This window comes from Colossoma macropomum, unplaced genomic scaffold, assembly GCF_904425465.1.
Source record: "Colossoma macropomum unplaced genomic scaffold, Colossoma_macropomum, whole genome shotgun sequence".
Classification (NCBI taxonomy): domain Eukaryota; kingdom Metazoa; phylum Chordata; class Actinopteri; order Characiformes; family Serrasalmidae; genus Colossoma; species Colossoma macropomum.
The window spans coordinates 34160807-34182448 of NW_023494806.1; the positions used below are offsets into that span (position 1 = coordinate 34160807).

General features: G+C 40.7%; 1 protein-coding gene across 1 annotated transcript in view; it reads right to left on the reverse strand.

The window, feature by feature from the left end:
• Positions 1–21642, reverse strand: part of loxl2b (lysyl oxidase-like 2b) — a 60219-nt gene that overhangs the window by 15726 nt on the left and 22851 nt on the right. The window contains exons 4-8 of the mRNA XM_036598337.1: positions 11466–11677; positions 7627–7843; positions 5578–5761; positions 1690–1847; positions 954–1121 (exon numbers count right to left, since the gene is read on the reverse strand). Coding sequence (XP_036454230.1) covers positions 954–1121; positions 1690–1847; positions 5578–5761; positions 7627–7843; positions 11466–11677 — 939 coding nt within the window. The remainder of the gene's footprint in view (positions 1–953; positions 1122–1689; positions 1848–5577; positions 5762–7626; positions 7844–11465; positions 11678–21642) is intronic.

Consider the following 21642-nt stretch of genomic DNA (forward strand, 5'->3'; position numbering starts at 1 on the left):
CTAGCAGATGGAATCACAGGACGCCGAAGAAAAATGCAATAAAAATCTCCTGCTTTTGTTATGTGTCGGATGGTCTGAGGGAGAGAGGAACACAGCATATTCGCTGCAGCACGTGTTACGCCTCTTAAGTACGGACATTTCTCATATGCTCAGCTTATGAATCAATACTGAGGGAATCCATCCCTGTATGTTAATGAGCTGAGACAAAAAAACAAAAAGTATATTTTAAAAATGTAGCACTACTGGTTCTTTTTTCTGTGTTCCAGCTGATCAGATGTCTGAAAAAATAAATATTGTAAACTAAAATATAGTAAAAATATCATAAAAAACTGCAGTAGGTAAAATTATTTTGTTCCAACTGAAAGTAGCATAACTAGTGGGTCTAAAGTTTTGAAATATTTATACACACACATCTTAGCAACCACCTGGGAAACCACAGCAGTTTCCTAGTAAAACCTTAGTAACAACCTGGGATAACATAGCAATGGCCTAGCAACACCTTTGCAACCACCTGGGATAACATAGCAATGGCCTAGCAACAACTTAGCCACCATCTGGGATGACATATCAATGGCCTAGCAACACCTTAGCAACCACCTGGGATAACACAGCAATGGCCTAGCAACACCTTAGCAAGCACCTGGGATAACATAGCAATGGCCTAGCAACACTTTAGCATCCACCTGAGATAACATAGCAATGGCCTAGCAACACCTTAGCAACCACCTGGGATAACATAGCAATGGCCTAGCAATGCCCATTTTAGTTGAAATCTAAAAAAGATTAACTAAATCTATCTAAGAGTTTTTTTGTGTGTTTTATTGAATCACGGTGTTCACAAAACGTACATTTTGACCAAAAATGATGCAGGCTGACCTCTAACCATGCCCCACTGTTTTGTTTTTACGGTACTGCTTTAAGTCAACTTAGGAACATGGTAGAGCAGATTTTACCTGAAAGGCATTGCTGGCGAAGCCCAGGCCGAGCTGTCTGCACACCACCATAGCCTCCATGGTGCCCCAGCCCTCGCCGCACACTGTACCCCAAACCAGAGAGCCATTCCGCTCCACCAGCACCTCCACACGGCCCTCGAATGGATTACGGCCACCGCTTAGACGCAGCTGCAAGGGAACAACAATAAGTTGGACACCATCATAATTTATTACTGTGCTTTTGGCACTAATTAGCCTTAGTTTAGAGATGTTATATTATAATCTGCACTATAATATACTATCATCTTGTGGGACCTGACTGGCTAATTCATACAGGATGATGGTGAAATCTGTGCAATTTCCTCAATTTACCACAGTATACATCAATATGCCACACTCAATGACAATAACAACACGGCATGCAGCCGTGTCTATTAGCAGGTTTTGTTGACGCCAAGAGTACCTCCATACAATGTAATACTGTGCCTTCGGAGAGCCTTAGAAAGCAATAAGCAATACTGACATAGTTTTATCTATACATTGTTGTGTTTTGTTTTTACTATTTTGGACAGTAAAAATATTTCAGATTTACTTTGGCTCTTAAAAATGGTTCTTATTAAAAAGTGAAGGGATATCCCAGGAAAATCATCATTGTTAACCTACAAAAATAGCTCTACTTAAGCATCTAAAATAATTTCACTTAAAAAAAAAAAAACATACAAAATATGTATATATACGATGTGTGTAATGTCCTCACTCTCTGTTGGAAGCCCATGGCGGGAACGTTACACCTGACACCCGCATCCTCTTCGTGACTGCATCCCTCTGAGTCCTTATCCATGTTAAACTGGCACTCAGTAACGGACTTCTCAAAGCCAGAGCACTGCACCTCATTCATGTGGACTGGGCCCATTCCTAACAACAAACACACAAACAGAGGAAATGAGACCTGAGCAGCGATATTTAACCCTTGATCATGTGACGGTTATCACCAGAGATATGATAAGAATGGTATAATATACTCACTGAAAACTCATTGTAAAAAAGTGGAGAAACTGTGTCGAAACCTCCAATCCACACCACGCTTGTGTTTGTGAGTAAAAGCTGAGATATTTTATTATGATTTGAATTTTACCTTGTCAATATAGAATGGATTTTGAATAGAAATCATAGATAAAGTGATATGTAAATTATTCACTGATAAACACTAATTTTGGCTATTCTTCCAGGTGGATAACTCCCATCCAGTCAATGTGGAGGCAGCTCGATGTACAGTACAATTTACAGTAAATGGTCCTTTATGAGCAAGGCTCGCTACTTTTGCTAAAAAAATCAATAAGCAAATAGTCCAACTGTTTAAGAACAACATTCCTCAAGGAGCATTTGCAAGCATTTTAGGTATTTCAGCCTCTACAGTGCATCACATCATCAAAAATTCAGAGAATCTGAAAAAATCTCTGTGTGTAAAGCTCAAGGCCAAAAACCACAACTGAATACCAATGACCTTCAATAAAAAAGGCGTTCTTCTGTGATGGATATCACCTCATGGACTTGGGGATACTTTGACAAATCATTCTCAGTAAGCACCATTTGTTGCTGCCTCCACAAAATGCAAATTTAGACTGCACTATGCACAGTGGAAGCCTCGTGTCCACTGTTTATAGAAACGACGCCAACTTCTCTGGGCTAGAGATCATCTAAAATACACTGATGCACATAGGAAACGTGTACTGCAGCCAAACGAATCAATGGCTCAGAGTGTTTATGGAAATAATGGGCGTTGTGTCCTCCAGGCCAAAGAAGAGAAGGACCATCCAGGCTGTTGCCAGTGTAAAGTTCAAAGTCAGGGTCTATCAATGGTATGGGAGGGTATTAGTGGATAACTTGCACACTGGATCAGCTGGTGTCTACAGTTTAAAAAATCATCTTTAAGTGCTATTAAAAAGGTTAAAGGTGATATAACACAGAAGTAAAGATGCTCCTGTCCCAACTTTTTTGGAATGTGTTGCTGGCGTCGTACTTGGAATGAGCATATATTTACAAAGAACAACAAAGTTTGTAAGGTAAAACATAAATTACCATGGTTTTGTACTGTTTTCTATTTAATACAGATCAAACTGAATTTATTAATCACTGCTTTCTGTTTTATTGCTATTTCTCATACTATCTCCAAGTTTTGGGGTTTTTTTTAAGCTTTGTTTTTCCAATTTCCTGGTTAAAAATTTGTTGTACTAGCGCAGGTCTCCTCCTAGAAGTTGCGAAGTAACGCTGCCTAGTCCGATAGGTGAGCAAATTTACAATAATAATCGGACTTGTAAGAGTTAATCAGCTTGTTAACTAACATTATCTAATACTGTTTTCAAATATGAACTACTAAACCTGTGGTCAATTCCTTTTCAGCAGTTTCCAGTGCTGCACGACGGCTGAAACTGAAAGCTCTACTGAATGTTTTCACTAATTACTTCTGAACCGACCCAATGAAAGGCTGCTGATCGTTCAGGAGTGGATTATTGCAGTGTTCTCTGCCAAGCAGAAGGTAGAAGTAAATCTGGGGAGAAAATGATAAGTTCTCCGCCCAAGACCATCTATCCAGAGCTCAGGATGCCTTCTGTTTTCGATGGAGCTGCACCATCAGTCTGGAATTTACTGGCAGTCTCGCATTCCACACAGCAGTGCACAAAAGCGGAGCGTGGCGCTACAAGAACCGCCGCAATGTGCTGTTTCCTAACACTGACAGCTCACGCTGATAGGTGAAAGTTGGGACAATTACTCTCAGCCCAAATGCATGGTGAGCCCCTGCTCAAGCATTTGAGCTTTTTCCCAGTGGAAAGGGTTCCCAATGGTTGCCTAATGCATGCTGGGTATTGTAGTAAAAGAGCACTGACAGATGAAAAAACACAAAAGGATATAAAGTTGTGAATTCTGTGAAATTGATGAGGTTGAGAGATATAATGCTGCTCTACAGAATATTACATAAGAAATAACAAAACAAATTACAAATTAAATGCTAGTTTTAAGCTGGGATGCATCGTTTTGCCCTTTAAATTTAAAGGCGAAGGTACAGGGTTATTTACAATCGGGCCCATATTCTACATTTTATTTTATGTCTTTTTCCCCGAGGTCCACTAATAATGTTTGTGTGGGTTTCCATGATTGTAATTCATATTTTTACATCCATTTTTCAAAATTTTATCCCTAAGAATTATACAGGCTGTTTTTGTTACTGTGCCTTCAAGACTGATTTATGCAAATGAGCTCTGTTCTGATAGGCTTCCTCATTCAAACAGCAGTCCAGCCTGAAACACTCTTTATAACTTCAGTGAGAATGGGTCGGAGCTAAACTGCTATAGGCCGAATGGCATATATAGGTAGAAGCTTTTGGGACATCACAAAAACAATGAATTCAAACATGCTACACTAATCCCCTCAAAAACTGTCCATGATATGGGCCCTTTAACATTTTGTAGAGTTACTGAGGGCTTAAATAATCACATTTGACCACTGAGAATCATATCAGTATACTGAAGCTTGCCCTGAAAAAGGGTCATCCATGAGCCAGACATTCCTCTGTTTGGGTTATCTGCTGGATCCCAAAGGCATTCCTACAGGTGGTTTACATTTTCAGCCTGAGGGAAACACGCAGTCTTATAGTGAAGATCAGAGATCAGCTTATGGGGATAAAAAGGGCCCAAAATCATAAGTCAAAACAGAACTATGTAATATACAGGCAAGCTATTGTAAGTGGTGCTGTGAGAGACAGAGTGATTTCTTACTGTATTCAAATTCAAACAAGAACACAAAGACCAGCATCACTCCCTCCCATACTGCCTTTACTGCTGTTGAGATTTTTGAAATGATTGGTTTAAATGAGCAGATGAGCATCTGTGTTGAAACTATTTCCCTCTACATGATGACTTTCCTGATTACAGTGACTTTGGGCTAGAAACACTTTAATTTTCCATCCAGCCAGTGTTAACAATGTGTAATAATGGCCACCGGAGTATGGAGCGAACTGTGTGGTGTAATGTTTCAGTCTGCTCCCCTCAACATTTGGAAAACAGATGAGCCATATGAGCCATAAGCCCAGACCTTCACACGAACACTACGGCGTCTGTATGTGTGCATTTCCTGTAAGCACGCTCTCATCTCTGTAACTTAAGCTCTCTGTATGTTTTTGCACTGAATGGCTTGAGCCACAAGCTTTTGTCCAGATCCGATAACCATGTTTTCTGGTGTTAAAGTTATTGTGGTGTTCCTGCCTATGGCAGAAACCACACGCAGCCCATTCAGCTGGTGATTTAACAGACTATCTTCACGGTAATGCGGCATCAGTTTAGCAAAACAGAACCAGAGACATTTTATTAGAGATTAGGAAAATAAGGTTAGATGAAAAACTGGGTGTATTTACATTTAAGACCAGTGTCACTATTTTATTAGATAAAGGTAACTCTGCAATCAGCATCTAGATAGATAGATAGATAGATGGATAGATAGATGAATGGATAGATAGATAGATAGATAGATAGATATATAGATAGATGGGTAGACGGACAGACAGATGGATAGTAAAACAGATGGACAGATGGATGAAAGAAAAAATGAATGGATGGATGAACAGATAGATAGAACTGTGTTGCTGGCTGACCTTGTCCCAGCTGACCACCAGAAAGCGCTTCTTTGGCCGTCCCGAAGCCGAGCTCTCTGCAGACCACAGTGGCTGACACCAGGTTCCATTTATCATCGCAGATGGTGCCCCACTCCCCGTTCTTCAGCACCTCCACCCGGCCCTCGCCCACCACCCCCCCGCCCCTCAGACGAACAAGGGGTTGCTGAAAGACAGGAAAACATAAATTACAGCGAACGTAAGTCAACATTTTGTCGTACAAGTCATATAAACCATGCGTGAAATGGGCATAATGAGGTGCATTAAGATGACATTTACAATGCTGCTGTATTTTGTATCTAAAATCATCACATATTAGATACATAATTCCGTTCTAGATAAACACTGACAGTTTCAGTTAACTAGCTCAGGTGGAACCTCATGTTTTCCAACACTATTCAATCAATGTAGTTGGTTACTGACAGTTTCCTCTGCTCTACTTCACCTAGCAGAAAGTGGTGCCTGTGCCTGACCCTGCTGAACTCTGGAACGTGACTGAGAGCATGCCGCCTTTCCGACGGCTGGAACGTGGTTTGGCTGGTGAGATCATCTCTGGGGAAAAATCCTGTCAGAGCGAGGCTGGAGAACCATCAAATACCTTCTTCATCGCTCCCTCATATTAATGTCCACGTAATCACAGAGTTTCAGTCCAACTCAGGCTGAAATTGCAGGGTTGGGAATGGTGTCTTCAAAGATTGATATATATGGCCATCTTAAAATAAATGTCCATATACTGTACGTTTCGCAGTGACCGTTCTGTGCCATGTGAGAGCTCTAACTTCACCGCAGAACATAGGAGATCTCAGGATGGTGGTCAGTTTTTGGGAAGGTACAGCACACACCAATAGTCAAACAGTTTGGTACGACTTCGATTTGAAGAACTTCACTGAATAAGGTATTTCATTCGAGTTCTTAAGTACTGCTTTATAATTAAGTTACTCAGTGCTTATGTACATGTTATAAAGTCCCAATGTAAGTGGTCATGCGTTCTTAAGTATTGCTTTATAATTAAGTTACTCAGTGCTTATGTACATGTTATAAAGTCCCAATGTAAGTGGTCATGCGTTCTTAAGTAATGCTTTATCATAAAGTTACTCAACGCTTATGTGCATGTTATAAAGTCCCAATGTAGGTGGCCATGAGATATTAAGTACTGCTTTATAATTAAGTTACTTAACACTTATGTACATGTAATAAAGTCCCAATGTAGGTGACCATGAGTTATTAAGTATTGCTTCATAATTAAGTTACTCAATGCTTCTGTACATCTAATAAAGTCCCTATGTAGGTGGCCATGAGTTATTAAGTAATGCTGTATAATTAATGTACTCAACGCTTATGTACATGTTATAAAGTTCTAATGTAGGTGGCCATGAATACTCAAGTATTGCTTTGTAATTAAGTTATTCAACACTTACGTACAAGTAATAAAGTCCCAATGTAGGTGGCCATGAGTTATTACGTACTGCTTTATAATTAAGTTACTCAGTGCTTATGTACATGTTATAAAGTTTCAATGTTGGTGGCCATGAGTTCTTAAGTACTGCTTTATAATTAAGTTATTCAACACTTTATACATATTCTAAAGTCCCAATGTAGGTGGCAATGAATATCCCAAGTACGTCTTTGTAATGAAGTTATTCTATATTTATTATGCATGTGTTATGAGGTCCCTATGTAGGTAGCCTTCAAATAAATTGTTACTAAATTTTCAGTGTTGTCAGAAAGTCAACCAATTGGTTTAATCATTTTATTTGGTCAACTAACTGCATTTATGTATTTATTCATTTTTTAATGTATTTACTTATTTGTTAAATTTTATTACAGACATTTTAGATGACGTGTGTTATTTATAAACCTGTAACTAAATATGAAAATGGAAGTGTGGACTACGTGGCTAGTGAGTCTACATGTAAAATACTGTTCCATTTCACTGAGCGAATGAGGTGGACGCAACACGGGGAAAATAACTTTCAAACGCTCCCAACTCTCAAAGCGCAGTGTGGGTTTTGTGGCCATGCATTCTCCTACCTCCTGTCTGAAGGCCTTCCTGTAGCCAGCCATGGGGGTAGGAGCGAAGGCCCTGCCAGGGACGCAGCTGACCACCACGGGGATGCCCTGACCACACGAGCTGTTGCCCTTGGCCGCGAGAGAGTGACCCAGCTTACAGCTTGACAAATGGGCCTCGTTTCCAGTGCAGTTCACAGAGTAATCCCAGTAGGACGGCGTTCTCCTGCGGGCAAACATTCTGCAAGAGAAGAAGACAGACGGACAGATAATTAAACTTTTAAACCGTCGTTTCAAGACAAACAAGCCAGTCACGCTGAACTGTATATCAAAATACAATAATACAACGGAAACTGGTTTGGAAAACAGCAGAGTCTGCAATCGCAGCCATGTCAAGCCTCTAAGCGAAGGTTCTTCCATTTCCACAGAAACGTCTTTGTGTAATTTAATCACATAAGGTCAGACATAGTCCACCAACCGCTGTTCCTAAAGACAGTATTAGAGCGTTTAATAAGAGGAAAAGTCTCTGAGGTGTTACTGGAGAGAGACGCGAGCCGCATTTGTTTTTCATTTAGCCACTGAGTGAAAGAATGTCTAACGCTGGCGGCCATCCAGGGTAGATTATGTCAAAAACAAACTTAAAGAGACACAAACACATAGACATACACACAGAACTGCAGCTGAATGAGGACTCCTGTCCCCAACCCTCTCAGCTCTGACTCAAAAAACAGATGGAGATATAAAAAAGTTAGTTAAAACGTTTTGGTGAGTTTGTAAACTCTTGAAAAAGGTGGCTCTTCAAGGGTTCTTAGTGAAGAAAGTGCTTCTATATAGAACCACAAACACTTAAAGAAACCTTTGCATGACTGACAGGCTCTTTGGGTTCTTCAGATTGATGGAGAATGTGCTGTAGATGGTTCTTTTTAGAATCTTTATGAAAAGGGTTCTTCTATTGTAACAAGCTTGATATCATAGCAATAGCAGAACACTTTTTGGTGCTACATAGAGCCTTTTTCAAAAAGTGTTCTATATAGAACCAACTATAGCACATTCTCCACCAATTTTAAGAACGCTTTCACGATGCAAAGAACCTTTTAATCATGTGAAGTGTTCTTTGATTGCCTTTTTAAGTGTGTATGATGGCTTTACATGGTGAAACTCTCATGCAACTAGTTGCATGTTGTGAGTTGCATGCAAAATAATATCTGGGCAACTTCACAGTTAAACAAAGCAATTAAAAACCCCAAATGAGCAACTTGCAATCCTTCAAATGATCACTTCTGCTACATAAAACCATCTGTGATGTGCTGATAGATAGATGCCAATTTCAGCAACTCCTTATCTTTGCTGTGTCAAACAATTCATCATAAATGTTCTGAATTATTATGCCGTTGTTTCACACCTGCCACCTGAGTGACACAATCATCTTGTCAGGAGGTCTTGAGTTCAACTCCTGGCGATGACCCCAGCCATCCACGAGTGGACCTGGATAGGAATACCACCTGTAAATGTATTCTGTTAGCATAAAATAACCATGTGCCAATCATTTGGGCATACGTAGCTTAATGAAAGGGATATGTGATGTAGGTTTTGCCTAAAGATTTGCCAGTTTTCTTTCTCAAACTACTGTTAAACCAACAAATTAAAACTATTTGAGCCCGAACACATTTGAATGGTAATGAGTGCTGACGCCACAACAAGGGGATAAAATGCATAGGCTTTGGCCTTAGTCCCAAGGTCACCAAAGCCAATGCCAAGTGTAGGCTAGAGGGGTATAAAGCCCCCCAGTATTGGTCTGTGGAGCAGTAGAACTGCATTCTCTGGAGTGCTAGAGCTCCATCCAGTACCTTTGGGATGCGCTGGAGTGATCCAGAACTGATCATCCAACATCCTTAACGCTCTTGTGGCTGAATGCAATCAAATCCTCACAGCAATGTTCCAACATCTGTTGTAAAGCCGTCCCAGAAGAGTTGAGGCTGTTACTCCAGCGACTCCCTATTAATACCTTTCACCGCAGAAGAAATGCTGGAGGAGCAGGTGTCTCCAAAGTTGAGCGTACGTCTACGTTTGGAAGAAGTCCATGGACTATCCAGAGATCATTTAGCAGAAGCCAAATCCCGCTGAGTTATGAAAGCAGTGCTGGTTCTGTGCCCGCCCAACAGTGGACGAGCGTTTAGAAAAACAGGCGCATTTTGTAGGCTTCGACGTGTGCAAGGAGGCACGTAGCTTCAGTCCGGCGCTGCAGAAGACTCCAAAACCAAGACAGCTACTTAGAGCTTCTTTTCCACTCTCAACCAGTAGTATCTCATGTGCATGATTAATTGCTGACAGGATGTTTCAGAGCAGGTTTCCACATGGTAGTGAAAGAAAGGTTGGTGATTTACGGGTCCTCAGACAGCCGCACGATACAGCCGCTGTACGGAACGCGACGGGACCAGAACAAAGACTTAAACAATGTCCTTCCAAGATGCTTTAAATTAACATGAAATGTTCTACACGGGCCTGATCTTCAAGATTCATGTCTTTTCTTCCTTTCGAGACGCAAAAACACTTAGGCATAAAAAGACTCACTGGAGACATTTCTCCCAGTGAGCTCTAGCGGTCAGTGCAGGTCAGTACTTTGGATATGTGTTTAAAAGAGATAGCCAGCAGTTTCCAAAGCCAGTGATCATGGAAAACTTGCATGTGTTTCTTCCCTTTTTCCATCTACTTTCGCTGGAGCTAGTGGGCTAGTGGACGTGTTTACCGTTTACATTGATTTGACTATGAATCTTATATCAGTGCTCAGTGAAAAATGACCAGTAATAAAGGGAAATTCTGAGAAAAGTGATTCCTAAGATTAATAGCATGGAGATGTATTAAAAATGATTAAAGTGATAGTCTAATAAAAAAAAAACAGAGCTGGAATGATAAGCAGGTCTGAAAAATTAACAGATCGGGTACAAAATTATTGATAAATAAATTTATACTGATACATTTTTTTGCCATTTTTTTATTTTACAGGAGTATAAAGCTCCCCCCAGCATTTGTAGAGCAGTGGAACTATATTCTTTTGAAAAAACGGAGCTCCATCCAGTATCTTTGGGATGAGCTGGATGATATTTTGATGAAAAACTAGATCTGGGACGACAAGCAAGTAAGAAAAAGTGACAGATCTGGACAAAATTATTGCAAAATACTGTTGTTTTTCATTTGGGCTATAACGCCCCTAGCACTGGACTCTGGAGAAGTGGAGCTGCATTCTCTGGGATGAGTTGGACTTACTGTTTCCATTAAAGTGATAGTTTGATGAAAAACTAAAGCTGAAACGATAAGCAATGTAGAAAAATTGAAGTTATCAAAATATATATGTATTTTATTTTATTTAAAATCCTGAGTATTCCAAATTTTACAAACAAAAAGTTTTAAAAATGCAAGTATCACCACTAATGCTGTCTTTCACATCAGGGTTTGTAGTTTGTTTGCTTGTTTTAATGTTCAGCTCCTGTGTTAAATAAGAACATTGGAGGTTTCACTGTGTTAAATCTGTGAAAAGCATCTCTGTGTGAAAATTCTTTAGGATAACTAAATATTAAACATTGTCTGTACACACTGTCTGTACTTTCAAACACATTTTGGGAAATGGGAAATCGTTTAAATCTTTCCTCAAACTGCTATTTTTTTTTAAACATTATAATTAGTATGAATGCTTACTGTAATCAACGTGGCAATGAAGAGTCTATAAACACATTAGGTGCTAAAATCCCAGTGAACATACTGCTTCTTATATAACAGAATCAAAAGGCAAACATGCACAGAAGCCTGACTCTGCAAGAGACACTAAAATACAAACAGCCCCATGCTGTAACGTCGTGCATACTGACTTGTAGACGCGCATGTTGTATCTCTTCTCTCCGGGGAAGCCGAACATGCCGCAGATCACCCTGCTGTTCATCAGGCTCCACTCCTCATCGCAAATCTGCTTCCATTTTCCTCCGTCCTTCACCTCCACGTAGCCCTCCGTCACTGGGATTCGCTTCCGGTAGGACGCCAGGATCGGCCGAATGCGCACGTCCTCCACCTGGATGTTCAAACTCTGGCAAGAGGTAAAAAGAAGTATTAATTAAAGATTAGATTACTAGTGAAAGCACTGAGAATCGAGTAAGAACAGGTAATACAGCCATAAAATTGTTCAGGTGTTTCAGCCACACCCATTGCTAACAGGGGTATAAAATCAAGCAAATAGCCATTTTCCCATAGACAAACACTGGCAGTATGGGTCGTACTGAAGAGCTCAGTGGCTTTACATGCAGGACTGCCATAGTAAACAATCTCTGCCACAAGTTAGTTTGCGAAATTTCTGTCCTGCTAGATCTGCCCCAGTCAACTGTAAGTGCTATTGTTTTGAAACAGAAGCATCAAAAGCTCAGCTAAAATATGACCACAGCACCTAAACGCTGTTGCATCACTCACTACAGAGTGTCAAACTTCATCTGGAAGCAACATCAGCACAAGAACTGCCGTCGGGATCTCCATGAAATGGGTTTTTCAATGGCTGAGCAGCAGCACACAAGCCTAAGACCACTATGCGCAATGCCAAGCGTTGGCTGGAGTGGTGTAAAGCATGCCACCACTGGATTCTGGAGCAGTGGAAACATGTTCTCTAGAGTGATAACCCAACTTCACAACCTGGCAGACTGAAGGACGAATCTGGGACTGGCAGATGCCAGGAGAACACTTCCTACTGGGACGCACAGTAAAGTTTGGTGGAGGAGGGATAATGGTCTGGGGATGTTTTTCAGGCAACTCAGTTCCACTGAAGGGTGATATTAATGCTACAGCACATAAAGACATCTTACACAATTATTTGCTTCCAACTTTGTGGCAACAGTTTGAGTTTTCCAGCATGACTGAGCCCCTGCGAACAATGCGACCTCTATAAAGACATGGTTTGCTGAGTTTCGTGTGGAGGAACTCCACTGGCCTGCACAGAGCCCTGACCTCAACCCCTCTGAACACCTTTGGGATCAACAGGAACATTCATTGTGAGCCTTGTTGTCCAACATCAATGCCTGACCTCACAAATTCCCACAGACACACTCCAAAATCTCGTGGAAAGCCTTCCCAGAAGAGTGGAGGCTGTTATACTGGGCCAACTCCATACTAATTCCCATGGTTTCGGAATAGGATGTCCAACAAGCTCATATAGGGTGTGGTTGGTAGGTGTCCACATACTTTAGGCCATACTGTATGTGTGTGTTTGTGTCCCTCCCCGTAACACAAGCACTGTTAATAAAGAACTTAAACTAGTTACGGTAAATGAGCATTATGAACTTGACTGATCAGGCAAACAGGCACTAGCTGGTAGCCACGTTAGCACTTTGCTCCTTTATAAAAGTCTGAGGAATGCTTTAATCAATGAGGTTACTCCAGTGAGGTTCCCTTTTTTTCCTATAAACAGAACTGTGTCTGGAAAAAAGTTTATTAAGACTTTCCAATGCCTGAACGTCTGTGTTGTGCATTGCACCAAAGTTACGTAAGTCTCAGCTGGAGCCTCTGCGAGGGTCTTAATGACAGCTCCGGTAAAACTCTGGCAGTTTACTCAAAAACCTTTATGACTCCTCACGTTCTTCAAAACAAGCCATCGGCAGCAGCATTAGTGAAGCCACTCTGCTGCAAATGTTGCATTTTATAGCAATCCAGGGGATAAAAATGCTTTTAGCAAAATCTGAAGGAATGTGGCGAAGCAGAAAACGATCAGACGGGAGGTTAATACAGAACAAAGCAGAAGAAAAATACTTTGGATAAATGGTGATCCAAAAGACACAATGAAAAAAGTGCATGTATAATTTGTCTGGGATGGCACTGTTTTGGTTGGCCAGTCAGGCCAAACAACAAGGCTTTGCGGGTTAGATTTGGCCTAAAGGGCCAATTTAGGATGCCCTGATTCTCACGTACTCATTTGTTAGCACAGTCCTAACACAGCCACAGAAAGCTGTGGTCATTCGAGACACTTTGCGTCCATTTGTCTTGAAGGAATAGTGTGGTGAAACATTAAATGTATCCAATTTTCCACTTTTCCAAGATGTTGTCTTGTCAGCAAAGACAAGTTAAAATTTTGCTTCTTCAGTTTTAATCTGGAGCTACATGGCTAATGTTGCTAACAAACACTAGAACTCTCAATCTTTTATAGTTCATAGTTTTTCATACTTTATCCTAAACCACACTGTCAAGTCTACAAGACCTTAATGAAGACCTGAATGTGGTTTGAGCGGGTTGAGAAAAGTTTTGTTGAGTTTTTTTACAGAAGCCATTTGGTATATTTGGGTGACTACTGAGTTCCAGTGTTTGCTAGCAACTTTGACCTTGCCACTTCAGCTCTAAACTGACCATGCAATAAAGTAAAAATTGTGTAAATTTGATTTTTCAAATTATGTATGATGTCTGCGGTGAAATTCGCAGCGTCACATTAAACTAGAACAAATTTGGTACCAAAAACTAGATCAATTGGCTCAGATCACCACTAAGATCCATTCTTTTAGCTCTCACATGTCTCTTTATTTGGTGGCTTCATTCAACAGTGATGTTAATATGTAAAGATGTATGAAATGCCTGACTTTATCATTATATTTTCATTAAATTATAATTTCAGTTCCTAGATGATGCTTTGTCACCTATGGGAGCCACTTAGCCAGAGTACTACAATTTAGCAAATCCTAACAGTGTTGGGTGACTATTGAGATCTAGTGTTAGCAAAGTTGGCCTTGATGCTCCAGCTCTAAACTAATGTTGCAAGAAAATAAAAATTGTATAAATTTGATACCTCAAATTATGTATGATGACAATACTACTACAACATCTGTGGTGAAATTAACAGTGTCAAGTCAAACTAGAATTAATTTGGCACTAATGAATTCTAATATGGCTAACAAAGAATGGAAGCTAATGTCTGACTAGAATACATCTTATTCAGGTGGCATTACTATCTTTTACTAATTGTAAGTCATATTAGCATGGCTGGACAAAATTATCCATTGAACAAGTGGCCAACCACGACTATTACATCTAGGCCTTCAGTTTGGGCCGTAAATGTCAAAAAATGATAAAAAAACAACCCCAAAATAGTTTCTGCTAGCGCCCTTACAGGATTTTTAATCAACTGTTAGCACTAAGCTAATGCTGGTGCACGTGAAAATTTTTGGTCAGTCTAGATGTTCTATATATTTCATTTTATTTGTAACTCATAAACATATATTTTACTTTGTGTAGCACTTGTGAGCTGCCGTGGCTGTTTTCCATTCCTAACAACTACCTGAAACCTGTTTAAATGATGGCTCATATTCATAGTCAGTGCGGTATCTAGAATTTCCAGAAGGCATAGAGTTATTTTCTTTTTTTGAAATTGGTCCTACCCATTGTAAATCAAAACTAGATTGGTGGATTCTGTTGATGCTGGTGGATAGGCTAACTTTTTAGGCCTGCTGTCCAGCTCCTGAAGGCCTAACCAATGGGAGTATCTACCTAGATACCACAGAGAAAAAAAATCCTGATTGAAGAATTTCCAGTTGGTCATTTCATGGTCTTAACCGTACTGGTTCCAACCAAATCTTAACAATAACTTAAGAGCATTGCTGCAATGCTTGCAGAGTTTAAAATCAACAGGCAGACTAAAAATTATAGATACGTATTTTTCATTTGGCAGAAATCATCAGGTTTTCTTTCGCTTTTGACTGACCTTAGTCACTAACAAAGGAACTTGGCCTTTCACCCAAGGTTATTCAAATGAGATCTCATAAAAGCTCTAAACTGGATTCGTTATAGGAACAGTAGCATGATTAAGTTTGCTTGTTGCAAGTCCATTAAAAAGTGATCAGAAACATCCTTCGCATATCAGGCATACACTCCATGAGGCCACACAAGGAGGTGGATGAGTGGACCTACATTCTTTGGCCCTGGAGCAGGCCAGGCTTTTGGAAGCCTGGGAGACAGCATAATTTGCAGCGCTCAGCAAAAAGCAACTAAAGCCTTGCAGAGCTTGACCTGCCCCCCGCTCCCCACATCACCACCACCTACACGACTGTCTGCAGCACCACGGAGCAAAAACCATGGCTTTCCTGAAGCTTAAGGAAAGAGGCACCATGGAGAGAAAGAGGAGTTCTTCTTTCCCTTCTTCCAGACCACAGCAGGAGGGTGAGAGGAGCATGAGCGTTTCATAAGAGACCCAAGGACATGGAATGAGAAAGTCTTGGCTTGAGAATGTGGTTGTGGAAGGAAATATGCTGAGCTGAGAGGGTATCCAAGTAATACATTGGTTAGCCTTATAACACAAATTGATTGAGTTGTCTACTTAGCTTCTTAAATGCTGTTGCCATTAGCTATAGCAGGGCTTTACAGTGCCAGCACAATGCTTGCATGCATTCCTTCTGTTTTAAAGGCAAACAGAGTTTTGATTTATGAGCATCTGTGTAAGAACAAATTTTGACCTAAGTCACCTCAGACCATGGTAGAGATTCACTTAGCTAGCCTGGAAAGAGACTTTAGCTGCGGAGGAAGGTCTCACTCTGCCTGGGGGCCCTGCAACTACAGTGTAGCGTCACACAGACAGCCAGCATAGGAAGCCTGGAAGGCTGGAAGCGTCCTTTGCCGCAAAGGGGTAGCGTTTTCCCACAGGCGAACACCACCGGTCCACGCAGCCTCATAGCTGCAATGCAGCGTCACCCAAACGAAATTTCCACGTACCTGCAATCAAGTGCAGAACAGGCGACTGGTCCTGGCCTCATAGCTGCAATACAGCGTCACTCAAGTGACCGGACCAGACTGCATCATAGCAGCGATGTAGCGTCACTGTAGTGTAGAACAGGTGACCGGCTCATGTGGCCTCGTAGCTGCAGCGTAGCGCTGCTCATACAGCCGAACATCACCGGTCCAGGCAGCCCCACAGCTGCATTGCAGTGTCATCCGAGCAGCCAGAACAAGCAGCCATGTACCTGCAATTAGGTGCAGAACAGGCACCTGCTCCTGACCTCATAGCTGCAATACAGCATCACTTAAGTGACCGGACCAGACTGTATCATAGTTGTGATGTGGCGTCGCTCAGATGGCCAGGCCAAGAAGCCTCTGAATCATGGGTGGAAAATCACTCTTGGCCACTATATCGGTGGATGCGATGGCAAGCGCCAGCCAGTGGGGAATCACCAATGTAACAGAACAGCTGATGTAACAGAACTAGATAGCGTTCTCCTCTAAGCACGTTAGCAGCACAGCATCATCACAAAAACAGAAACTGAGCTCAGTTAGTCCCCATCAAAAAGTCAAGTGTGTTGCTTTTGCATGCTGTATTTAAATAGGCTACCAAAATGGCTGGTGAACCAGCAGCTAAACAGCTGTCTTGTGCAACAAAACAATCTCTGGAATGGAGCGCTTAATTTGACTGCATTGAGAAGTTGAAACTAGATCAACTGGCTCAGATCACCAATAAGAATAAGAATCCCAAATGGCTCTTCATTCAGGGGCATTCAGTTCTCTGTTCATTCCAAAAATTAGACAATGCGAAGCTCTTAAGACATCACAGTAAGAAATGGCTGCTCAGTAAACAAGCCTGCAGGCCAAACTTGTAAGAACAGCTGGTACAAATCAGAATTAGGGTGGGTTTTTCATCCACTACTCTTCGCCACAGCTCTGGCCCACACAAACCAGAATCTCTTTGCTTGCATCTGAAGGACTACCAGTGAGTGAGCTAGCTAGCATTTTGAGCTTCCAGCTGTATACAAAAGTTTGGACACCCCTGGCCAAAATACATATTGTGATGGCTTTTGAAGTAAAACTCTGCAGCAAACTTTTAAAAAAATAAAACATTTCTGCAAATGTTTCTGCAGTTACTTTATTATTGATTAACTCCACAAAGCAGCAGGTGTGGTATGTGCAAAAGTTTGGACACCCAGTAAAGTCTCAGAAAGCTACACTACAGTTCAGGGGATTTGGAGACCTCTCTGGTAGAAATGTGTAACCGCATGCACCGTGGGTTATGCTTCGGACCCCTTCCCCAAGGTGATGAATCCGATGACTGTCAGCATATTGAAAGGGAATTCAACAAGAACTCGGTCAAAACTCGGTGAAGGCCATGTCCTGTGAGGATGAGTGAACTGTCTACTATTATCATCCTAATTTCATCAGCATTATGTTGATTTTGCATTTGAAACCTAAAAAAATCGAGCCAGACCTTCTTTTTGAGTGTGTGCATGTGAATACTGGCCTGTTACTTTCCCTGGTTAGCATTACAGTCATGGCGTGGTGTACATAGCCCTGAGTTTTTGTATGCCTTTAATTACAGTTGGAATGCACACAAGGAGCTCAGAAGGAGGCGAGCAATGGCATCTTATGCTGGACTGTGGCCTAGAGAATGACAAGGATCATGAGCACAAACTATGCAAACAAGAAACATGTTTTAGCTGGATAACAAAAGGCGGCAGCAGAATCATTTGTGCTGTTCGAGCTGCTACAGCTGACAAACAGGATCATTTTCAACGACTGAACTGCAATTTGTACATTTTGCCGCCCTGCACCAGAACCCTCGGAGGAAACACTTAGGATTTGTCAGCCTTCCTGAACACCTGTGATTTGCTAGAACACTCCCAAACTCCTCAGCAGGGACATCTGAGTTCAGTTAGTGTGCACAATGAGCTATTCATGTGATCTGCTATAGCTCCCAATGGACTAATGCTGTAAACAGATTTGCTTGACTGTGATATAATGGGTGAATTTCTTCAGTGTTCAGCTGATGACAGAAGATAGAACTGCTATTTCAATCAATACGTCGTCTATTATGGAGTCCTAAGAGCATTTTTTGGATAACTAAACAAAGTCATTCAGAGTGGTTGGTGAGAAATCAGGATTGTTCACAGTGGTGGTGATAGGACACAGAAGTCTGAAGAGTTAAATGCCTCTAAAAGTTGGATATGCTGCCCATGGGATGGATTACCAGTGGACCCCTGACTGCCTGGGGTCTTGGATGCCTCAGACCACAAGGCCCGAAACAGCTGAAAGACTGGGTCAGTCCACGGCAGATGCAAAAATTAAATAAATGAAAAGTTCTTGAATATGTGATGACCAAATAAAAGAAATAAAGGCCCATCAGCCCATAGCCTGCCACCATATTTAACATAATTAAAAGCCCCCAGCAGTAAAAATGTGCTTTACAGAAGAAGGAACATACGTTCTCAATGTTCTTGACCCCTTCCCCGCATAGATGAATCTGATGAGATTCAAAGAGAACTTAGTCAAAACTTCGTGAAGGACGTGTCTTCTAAGGACATGAGGGAATTATCCACTATGTCATCTCAAATGCAAAATCAACAGTACAATGTTGAGTTTGCATTTGAGACCTTAACATCGAGCCAGACTTTCTTGTTGAGTCTGTGAGTGTGACGTTAATACATAAAGACGTATGACGTGGTCTGAAAAACTCCCGACCCAACACCCCTGATCTATTATCTATAGCCCCTCAGCTCATACCCTGCTACCATATTTTTATCATAATCAAAAGCCTCCTAACAGCAAAAATGTGCATAAATATAACAATCGTTGCTGTCTAGACAAAATCTCGGATTTTCAAAACTGTAACTTTATAGGAAAAGGAACAGACATTTGAATGGAAGTTATTGAAAACATTGCACTAGCAGCTGCAAAAAAATTAAGGGCTATTGCGCATTAATTGAGAATGAATCATTTGGTTTGTTTATGTTATTTTAGCTACAGCACAAAGTTCAAAGTGTTTTGTCAGAGTTGGAGGGTGGGGTGGTCTTTGACACTGCCTGACAATTTTATGATAAAGGATTTGGCCTAAAATGGGCTTTTTCAACTATATTCATGGTGGCGATGTACATGCGAGGTGCTAAAAAGATTTTAACAGACTTATCACCATTTTACTACCATCGACATTACATATATGAACTCAGAAGACTCGTGTAGGTTCACTGGTGATTTTTATAGAAGATAAAAAGTCTATATTTGTATTGTAGTCATGGTGACGCCTGGTTCCTATCACCACCACTGTAAAGACATCTGAGTCTCTACAATCAATCCTTTAAAGAACAAATCACCTTCAAAGAACAAACACTGCAGCCTCAAGTAAAATGTCTTGAAGTCATTTGAAACAGACTACAGGTTATATGAAATGGTCATCTCAGCATCCAGACAGAGCTATATTTATGTCTGGCAGTTGACCATACTTGATACTAAAGCAAGTGTTTCCAAAATCTAAATTTGACTCTGTGGTCAACGACCAAAAAAAGCAAAATATAGGACTGGATTTAGTGCGATGGCATGAAATCAAGCAAACATCTTGCGACCTAAGCAGCTGCATGAAGGAGCATATGAGGATATTAACTTCCATATTTAGTCATTTACAGGCGGGTTATATGTGGAAGTAACCTCTGTATGGCTATGAAGGAAAACAAGCAACACAGTGCATAGAGAAACTGTACTGAAACACTGGGACGTGAAGTAAATGCGGCGTGCAATCTGATAATAAGGTAGTAGATAATATAGGCTGTCATTGTACAGCTTTGCAAACACAGTCGCCATGTTCAGACTTTCCAAAACATGAAAAACAGCAGAAACCACAGTCAAACAGAGGAAGCGGCTGCTGAGTAAGAGTCTATGAACCACTGTAATGCCCACTATGAAGTCCTGAGGTTAAAAAAGAGGCATAGTGCTTAATCCTTTCAGATCTAGACACGTTACATAACTATTTTAGTATAATTACATAATTACGTTGATCTCCTTGTTGTTGTGTTCGCCTATGTCTTGTCGGTAACTCAGCCGTGTAATTGCTTCCAGGTGCTTCTTATCTGTTTCCCTGTAAACAGCAGCCCCAAAAAGTATTTCAACACAGGTATTTAATGACTGGTTAACTTTCATCAAGTCCTTTAATGTCATAAAAAGCTTAACAAAATGTTATTTCAGAGGAAAAAACACTTTTAGCACAACATCAAACTAAAGGTGGACCATGTGGAGGAAGCCTGGAGAGGAACTCCAACCAGACTTGGGGTTACGTGTCAAAGTCTGGGACAGTTTTTCTGTTGCTAACAGTGAGCTTGTGTTCATTAGTGAGATTGTGAAGTGTACAAAGGCATTTTAAAGGAAAACATGCACAAAATCTGCAAAGAAACCACACAAACAGTAATGATCTGAAATCCACCATCTGCATTTTGAAAGACCACTTTGCCAAAAAGCAAATGACAGTCTTGGAACGGTCTGTTTAAAATAAATACCACTTAGTTTGACATTTTATTTCCCAACACAATGAACATTTTCAGTACGTCTAAGTACGTTTTGGGGCCCAATGTTTGTCTTCAGCTTTGCTTAGCTTTGTCTGTCAGTGGTTCACATTCCATGTTGAATTTTTTTTAGTCTAGTTCTCCTTAGGTTTAGCTTTTTGTGTTTGTTCCTAGCGTTATTTTTTAGTCTATGTTTCAAAGTTTAATCTTCTCTTTGTTTTGTTTTATGGATTTACCTGTGTTCTAAATCCCGTCTAGTCATTTCTAACAATTAAACAAGTCTTTTTGTACAATTATACAAGAGAACTTTTTGGGGTGAAATCCACTGCCAACAACAGTACCACCCCTGTTAAACCCGCCCCCAAATTCTGCACTCTTTTAACACCCAGTGGAGTAGAAATGATAAGCAAAACAAACTAGCTAGTGAAACACTATCAATAACTAAAGGAGCGAATGCAGGCTAACAGAGAGAACAACAAGCTTGTAATTCGAGAATAAATCTGAGGAGCGCATCATCACGCCCTACTTTGAGCTCTGCCTTCACGAGACCCTGGACTAGTTTAAAAATTTTACACTCAATTTGTTCCCACCATAATAACCCATGTAAAAAAGGACACTTAAGTACAATAATTGTATACAATAAGAATATACAGCATATATTTTTATTGCAGGTATATTTTGGAAATTCACCTAAAGTGTAATTTTCTGTATTTTTCCAAATGTATGTTTTTAAAGTAGTACTTTAAATTATGCTTAAATTTGCTGTGAGGAAATACACTTGAAC